The 8,853-nt window shown below is 39.0% G+C and overlaps 1 protein-coding gene across 1 annotated transcript in view; it reads left to right on the top strand.

Moving 5' to 3' along the window:
• Positions 1 to 8,853, top strand: part of RAD50 (RAD50 homolog (S. cerevisiae)) — a 108,426-nt gene that overhangs the window by 63,374 nt on the left and 36,199 nt on the right. The window contains exons 14-16 of the mRNA XM_010828422.1: positions 3,387 to 3,576; positions 5,941 to 6,067; positions 6,710 to 7,082. Of these exons, the coding sequence (XP_010826724.1) occupies positions 3,387 to 3,576; positions 5,941 to 6,067; positions 6,710 to 7,082 (690 nt within the window). The remainder of the gene's footprint in view (positions 1 to 3,386; positions 3,577 to 5,940; positions 6,068 to 6,709; positions 7,083 to 8,853) is intronic.

An 8,853-nucleotide genomic window follows, 5' to 3' on the forward strand; every position in this document is an offset into this window, starting at 1 on the left:
CCATCTTTGCATGAAATGTTCTCTTGGTATCTCTAATTTTCTTGAAGAGATCCCTAGTCTTTCCCATTCTGCTGTTTTCCTCTATTTCTTTGCATTGATTGCTGAGGAAGGCTTTCTTATCTCTCCTTGCTATTCTTTGGAACTCTGCATTCAGATGCTTATATGTTTCCTTTTCTCCTTTGCTTTTCACTTCTCTTTTCACAGCTATTTGTAAAGCCTACATTGAATAGATTAAAGTGAGAAAAACTCTAAAAGCAAAAAATAAGGACGATATGTTGACTTGGAAAACTGAAGAGGAGTGCAAGGAAAAGGAGAAGGAAAGGTGCAAGAAGATGTGCTTTGTGGTAGCCAGCCTTAAGATGGTCCCCAGCGATCCTTGCCTCCTGGCATTCACATTCTTGCATGGTTGTCCCTCATGTTCCAGGATGGGTTCCAGGATGTGTAACCAGTAAAATACAACAGAAGTGATCACATGTTCCTTCGAGGATCAGATTATAGAAGACACTGTAGCTTCCTGCTCTCCTTTTCTTTCTCTTGGATCTGGGGGAAGCCAGCTGCTGTGTTGTGAGCAGCCCTTTGGAGGGACCCACTTGGTGAGGACCTGAGGCTTTTGAACAACCACATGAGTGAATGTACCATTTGGAAGCAGATTCTCCAGCAGTAATACCTTCAGATGACTGCAACTCACAGCTTGACTGCACCTTCAGTAACACACCCTGAGTCAAAAATACCCAGATAGTAGCTAATCCTCCTATCTGTGGGAAATAAGTGCTATTGTGTTTTAAGCTGCTAAGTTTTGGGGTGTTGTGTTATGTAGCGATAGATAACTAATATAATCATCAAGAATAAAAACCAGATCATTAGGGGCTACAGAGAGCATGTCGTATCGAGACAAAAGCAATAATTTGAGAATGAAATGGAATAAGGCAGGATCTTAAAGACATCAAGTGAAAGATAAAATTAGTAGTTGGTAGAAAGTACATGTAGTTCTGTGTTAAACTGATAAATTATGAAGAGCAGAAATCAACACTCAACACAGCTCCCCTTGTCAGAGTAAGGTATATATCTTAATCATTGTTGTGCCTCCATAATTCTTTGTGTTTTGTAAGTTTGGTAACTATTTGCTGAATGAATGAGAACTGTAGTAACTGTGTTTATAGCTGCATAACAAACCCCCCTCAGAACTTGGTACCTCACAACAATGATTTATTATGATCTTCCATGGTTCTGTGGGATAATTTGGCTTAACTAAGTAGTTCTTATTTGGAGTATTTTCATGCAATTGCAGTCAGATATTGGCTGCAGTCATTTCAAGGCTCTACTGGCCTGGACATTCAGTATAGTTCACTCATATGGCTGGTGATGATGCTGACTGTTGGCTGGGAGCTCATCTGAGGCTCTGCTGGCCTGGGCATTCAGATGGTTCACTCATACGGTTGGCAGTGATGCTGACTGTTGGCCACAGGCTTACCTGGGCTGTCACGCAGAATGCCTTCATGAGGCTTCCACCTGTGTCTTGGGCTTTTGGAAGCATAGTGGCTAGATTACCACAGAAAGTATTCTAAGAGCAAATGTGTTAAGGCCTGGGCCCAGAAACTGTCATAGTGTTACTTCTGCTGTTTTTTATTGGTCATGCTGCTGCTGCTGCTAAGTCGCTTCAGTCATATTCGAGACTGTGCGACCCCATAGACGGCAGCCCACCAGGCTCCCCCGTCCCTGGGATTCTCCAGGCAAGAACACTGGAGTGGGTTGCCATTTCCTTCTCCAATGCATGAAAGTGAAAAGTGAAAGTGAAGTCGCTCAGTCACGTCCGACTCTAGTGACCCCATGGACTGCAGCCTACCAGGCTCCTCCGTCCAGGGGATTTTCTAAGCAAGAGTACTGGAGTGGGGTGCCATTGCCTTCTCCTTTATTGGTCATAGTGTTACTGCTATTTTTTTACAGAGACCACATCTATGTGTGTGTATGCAGATGTAAAAATGGGGTTAAAATTTAATGGATGCCTATAGTTCTCCACAAAGATGACCCAGTCAAGTGAATGCTTGATTGTCATTAGGCTTTTGTAACTTTGTCACTTTTTAGGTAGTGGACACATAACTTAAGACAAACTTCTGGTCCATAACATCAAGAAATAATGTGAGCATGACTTATTCATAATCTGAATACGTTCATATTTATTCAGGAAAGTTTTTCATTGCTCTGATATAAAAGATTACAGGGCTTTTGTCACCACAGATTGGTTGATTGGCTTTTCTTGGTCATAGTGTGGACTTAAAAAATCATTAAGTAATAACAGTGTAATAGCTAATGCTTGAGTTTCTAGTTTATTACAAGATTCTCATTAGAAATCAGTTTAATTTATCATACTAATTTGATTTTGATTAAGAATTTAAAACTTTTCTGAAATAAGCTTAATAGCTTTTTATTTTTCAGATTAAATACAAGTGTTGTTGTTTCCGAGGTATTAACAAAAACAGGTTTGGGGCCAGTACCTGCCACGGGGGTGATAACTCATCAGCTAGAGTAGCAGTAGTAAAGTGGGTTCAACAGCTTTTGTACCATAAACCCATGTAGCATTTGACTGAGTGGTTTCCTTCCTTCCTTCCTCTTTTCTTCCATCCTTCATTTTTTTAATGTTTAAAGTTTTTTTTTTTTTAAGTTTTAAACTTTTAAAACTTTTTATTCTGTAATTTTACACTTAAAGAAAATTTACAAAGATAGTACAGAGAGTTCACATATATCCTTCACTCTGTTCTCCTGATGTTCACAATTTATGTTACCATAATATGGCTATCAAAATCAAGAAATTAACTTTGGTATAATTCTATTAAACTACAAACCACATTTGAGATTTAGCAGTCTTTCTGTTAATATCCCTTTTCTATTTCAGGATCCAACTTAGGATCTCCGCATTGCATGTATTATGCTTGTTATTAATATTTGTCCTTAGGCTCTTGTGTGGTCTACCATAGTTCTTTGTCTTTCATGATCTTGACACTTCTGATGAGTATGGTCTGGTAATTTGTAAAATATCTTTCTATTTGTCAGACAGCATGGTAAAATTGTTGCTATGAAGATCTCTCAATAGGTAATAAAATCAGTGGACAAAGGTTTGAGGAAAAACAGAATGTTTACATTGTCTTCAGTGTATTTCTCCTAGATATTTATTGATTACATAGAGAAAAATAGTAACTTTACAGGGGATAAATCTGGCTGACACTGTCTTTTCTAAGTAAGAGTAACATACTGACATCATGTGCCCACTAAAGATGCCCTGAGAAGGATACAACATCACTTCTATGGTATTCTTGCCAAAAAATATGTAACCTCCATTTCCTTATGAAGAAACGTTACATTGCTTATTTTTAATTGTGTTTTCTGTGAAGGCAAAGCATAATTGATTTGAAGGAGAAGGAAATACCAGAATTAAGAAACAAACTGCAGAATGTGAACAGAGACATACAGCGCCTCAAGAATGACATAGAAGAACAGGAAACACTCTTGGGTGCAATTATACCAGAGGAAGAAAGTGCTAAAGTGTGTCTGACAGATGTTACAATTATGGAGAGGCTCCAGGTACAGTTACTGCAGTTTAACGCAGAATAAAACTTGTTTCATGGTGGTTTGAAAATGACGTGTGAGTGTTTCAGTAGCTAGTTTTCAGGTACAGATTGTGTTTAGAGTTCCGTATTCTGAATTTCAGGTAGTTTTAGGGAGTAACTGCTTAACTTACATTTCTGAGTTTAGTTCTTTTTATCTATAAGTTAGAATTATGTTTATTTTTCTTTTTTAGTCTGCTTCCTTTAATTTGCATCCTCAGTTGGGTCTGACTCATTGTGGCCTCATGGACTGTAGCACACCAGGTTCCTCTCTCCATGGGAATTTTTTCAGGCAAGAATACTGGAGTGGATTGCCATTTCCTTCTCCACAGATCTTCCCGACCCAGGGATCAGACCCGCGTCTCTTGTTTCCTGCATTGGCAGGCAGATTCTTTACCACTGAGCCACCTGGGAAGGTGCCTTTATTTTCATCATTTAAATTAACTTAAGCATAAAATTAAGAGACTAGAGAGCTCTTCAAGAAAATTAGAGATACCAAGGGAACATTTCATGCAAAGATGGGCACAATAATGGACAGAAATGGTGTGGACCTAACAGAAGCAGAAGATATTAAGAAGAGGTGTCAAGAACACACAGAAGAAGTATACAAAAAAGATCTTCATGACCCAGATAATGAAAATGTTATGATCACTCACCTAGAGCCAGACATCCTGGAATGTGAAGTCAAGTGGGCCTTAGAAAGCTTCACTAGGGACAAAGCTAGTGGAGGTGATGGAATTCCAGTTGAGCTATTTCAAATCCTAAAAGATGATTCTGTGAAAATGCTGCATTTAATATGCCAACAAATTGGGAAAACTCAGCAGTGGCCACAGGACTGGGAAAGATCAGTTTTCATTCCAATCCCAAGGAAAGGCAATGCCAAAGAATGCTCAAACTACTGCACAATTGCACTCATCTCACCTGCTAGCAAAGTCATGCTCAAGATTCTCCAAGCCAGGCTTCAACAGTATCTGAACCCTGTACTTCAAGATGTTCAAGCTGGATTTAGAAAAGGCAAAGGAACCAGAGATCAAATTGCCAGCATCCGTTGGATCATCGAAAAAGCAAGAGAATTCCAGAAAAACATCTATTTCTGCTTTATTGATTACACCAAAGCCTTTGACTGTGTGGATCACAACAAACTGTGGAAAATTCTGAAAGAGATGGGAATACCAGACCATCTTACCTGCCTTCTGAGAAATCTGTATGCAGGTCAAGAAGCAACAGTTAGAATCGGCCATTGAACAATGGACTGGTTCCAAATTGGGAAAGGAGTACGTCAAGGTTGTATACTGTCACCCTGTTATTTAACATATGCAGATTACATCATGAGAAATTCCGGGCTCTATGAAGCACAAGCTGGAATCAAGATTGCCAGGAGAAATATCAATAACCTCAGATAAGCATATGACACCACGCTTATGGCAGAAAGTGAAGAAGAACTAAAGAGCCTCTTGATGAAAGTGAAAGAGGAGAGTGAAAAAGCTGGCTTAAAACTCAACATACAAAAAACTAAGATCATGACATCTGGTCCCATCACTTCATGGCTAATAGATGGAGAAGCAGTGAGAGACCTTGTTTTCTTGGGCTCCAAAATCACTGCAGATGGTGACTGCAGCCTGAAATTAAAAGACGCTTGCTGCTTGGAAGAAAAGCTATGGCCGACCTAGACAGCATATTCAAAAGCAGAGATGTTACTTTGCTGACAAAGGTCTGTATAGTCAAAGCTGTAGTTTTTCCAGTAATCATGTATGAATGCAAGAGTTGAACTATAAAGAAAGCTGAGTGCCGAGGAGTTGATGCTTTTGAACTGTGGTGTTGGAGAAGACTCTTGAGAGTCCCTTGGACTGCAAGGAGATCAAACCAGTCAATCTTAAAGGAAATCAGTCCTGAATATTTATTGGAAGGACTGATGCTGAAGCCAAAACTCCAGTACTTTGGCCACCTGATGTGAATAACTGATTCACTGGAAAAGACCCTGATGCTGGGGAAGATTGAAGGCAGGAGAAGAGGGGGACGACAGAGGATGAGATGATTGGATGGCATCACCGACTCAATGGACATGAGTTTGAGCAAGCTCCAGGTATTAGCGGTGGACAGGGAAGCCTGGCGTGCTGCAGTCCATGGAGTCGCAGAGTTGGATACGACTGAGCAACTGAACTGACTGACTGAAGCATAAAAATAATTTCATTTTTATTGTATTAAAATTTGTTAAAATTACGTCTGAGAACAGTTACAAATTAGATTTTTAAAATAATTAAAAGCAGTTAATTTTTAAAGATTTTGAATACTGATAATGCCATAAATTTCCTAAAGGAAATAACTTTTATTTATTCTTAAGATGGAACTAAAAGATGTTGAAAGAAAAATTGCACAGCAAGCAGCTAAACTCCAAGGACTAGATTTGGATCGAAGTGTTCAGCAAGTAAACCAGGAAAAACAAGAAAAACAATACAAATTAGATACAGGTAATAGAGTGTGTTTCTTTATAAAGACTTCAACATTCCAAGCATATGGTTTTTACCGCTAATTTTATAACTATTATGTGGACAAGGAACAGTCTTCCAGTCAATGGTATAGTCACTTTCTTTTCTCAAAAGCATCACTTCTTTGTTTCCTTTCTGTCCAGAACAGACTTTGAATAATAGGAACTTTTGAATAATTAGTAATAGATGGAAAGTAAAAGTCGCTCAGTCATGTCCAGCTCTTTGTGACCACATGGACTATAGAGTCCATGGATTTCTCCAGGCCAGAATACTGGAGTGGGTAGCCTTTCCCTTCTCCAGGGGATCTTCCCAACCCAGCGATTGAACCCAGGTCTCCTGCATTGCAGGCGGATTCTTTACCAGCTGAGCCACAAGGAAACCCCAAATAATAGATAAGCTGTTCTCTTTCTCAGTCATACCTGTCCTGTGAGCTCACGCATGGCTGTTGGGGCAGCAGGCGGGTTTGGGAGCTGGATAAATTGTTCTGGCATTTTTCTTGCAGTGGGTGGAACCCACAGAAACTCAGCCTTTGTGAATGCCACAGACCTATAAACGGGAAAGATGTTACTTGTAGTATTTTCTGTGCCCTTCCACTAATCACTGTATGGATGTGTTCTCATGCAGTTTCTAGTAAGATAGAATTGAACCGTAAGCTTATACAGGACCAGCAGGAACAGATTCAACACCTAAAAAGCACAGCAAATGAACTTAAATCAGAGAAACTTCAGATATCCACTAATTTACAACGTCGTCAGCAGCTAGAGGAACAGACTGTGGAATTATCCACTGAAGTTCAGTCCTTACACAGAGAAATAAAGGTAAAAGCATTCATATATATTTGTTTTTTAAAATTAGTTCAGATATATGAAATGCTCTTTTTGGGACAATGGCCAAAATATGGTTATTGTGAGAATCAAATCAAAATGGTATACAGAACTTGTACTAATAGGAAAAGACTTCTGGGAGAAGATTTACTGGCCATAATAAGAAAGAACTGGCTACCTGGTTAAGTAGTAAACTTCCTATTACTGGGGGTGGTCTGGTGGTGGCTGCTAACTCCATATAAGGATTCCTACTTGTACTGGAGATTTGTCTTATCTAAAAATCCCACATGGATGGCAGCTACTGCCTCTCAGACATAGCACTCTTTTTTGATTCCAGATGTAATTTCAGCGTACTTCCCACTACAATCAGCAGGCACTGAGTTGACACATGGAATGGAACCTAATTGGCATCCCTCATCTAGTTTAATCAAACCTAAGGAAAAAGTGAAAGTGAGAGTCGCTTGGTCATGTCCGACTCTTGGCGATCCCACGGACTCTACAGTCCGTGGAATTCTCCAGGCCGGAATACTGGAGTAGGTAGCTGTTCCCTTCTCCAGGGTATCTTCCCAACCCAGGGATCGAAGCCAGATCTCCTGTGTTGCAGGTGGATTCTTTACCAGCTGAACCACCAGGGAAGCCCCCAATCAAACCTAAGACTCAGCCAATTAAATTTTTGAACAGTTTTATAAAAAATTGTCTTATCTAGGTTTATAACCATGCACATTCAGTAAGAACTAAGTATATTACTGAATCTGTTGTTACTATAAATGTTTCTTAAGTAGTTTTAGATTACAGAATATCAGAGGCTTAGAGGATCGTATAAATAGTAGTACTACCTTTTTTATTTTTTATAAAAAATAAACATTGTGACATGTAAACTATTGTATCTCATTTTGCATTCAGTGTATCATTTTGATAAATGTGACAAAATTTCCTTCTTATAGAAAAAGAAGTTGAGACTTCCAGATATCCCATGATTTGTCCAAGTTCATACAGTTAGAAGGAGACAGAGTTAATTTACTGGTATATATCTTATGATATGTAAGACATTTGACTTCCTACCATACCTAACCACTTCCTAATATAAAATATACCACAACTGAACTAATTCTGAACAATTGTTTCTACCTTTATGAATTCACTAGGTACTTCAGGATCTTTTGAGGATCAGGGTTTTGAACAATGGTTATATTATGCTATAGAGATGTTGCAAGGCCAAATGATGTGGTCTTCTGATTAAAAGTTTTTTGAAAACCCCTTTCTTTCCAAAATAAGTCAGGACACACCTACATCAATGTACTAGTATGGTTTAAAATTACCATAAAATATCTACTTAGCTTCAGCAAGCTAAGCTTAATGTCAAAAGTTCCTTTATGATCATATTTCCATCTGTGAAAGAAAGAACTGAACTGAAAGAGCTTTCCTGTTCTTCAGTTACACAGAGCTGATATGGACCCCTACAAACTCAGGAAAATGTGTACCTGAAGCCACATGCTCATAACTGGAAGCACATAGCATAGATTAAGAATCAAGTCAGTGATCTAAAAAGAAATGATACAAATGAACTTACAAAACAGAAGGAGACTCACAGACTGAGAGAAAGAACGTATGGTTGCCGGGCTGGGGAGGGATGAGGGAAAGGGATAATTAGAGAGTTTGGGATATACATGTACACACCACTGTATTTAAAATGGATTACCAGCAAGGACCTACTGTGTAGCACACAGAACTCTGCTCAGTGTTATATGGCAGCCTGGATAGGAGAGGAGTTTGGGGGAGAATGGATACATGTACATGTATGGCTCAGTCCCTTCCCTGTTCATCTGAAACTGTCACAGCATTGTTAATTGGCTATACGCCAAGACAAAATTTTGGAAAGAAAAAAAGAAGTCAGTATAGCATATATACTTGCTGGACACAGTAGAGCATAGTGGCTAAAAGAGT

The sequence above is a fragment of the Bison bison genome, unplaced genomic scaffold (genome assembly GCF_000754665.1).
Source record: "Bison bison bison isolate TAMUID 2011002044 unplaced genomic scaffold, Bison_UMD1.0 scf7180017864492, whole genome shotgun sequence".
Classification (NCBI taxonomy): Eukaryota; Metazoa; Chordata; class Mammalia; order Artiodactyla; family Bovidae; genus Bison; species Bison bison.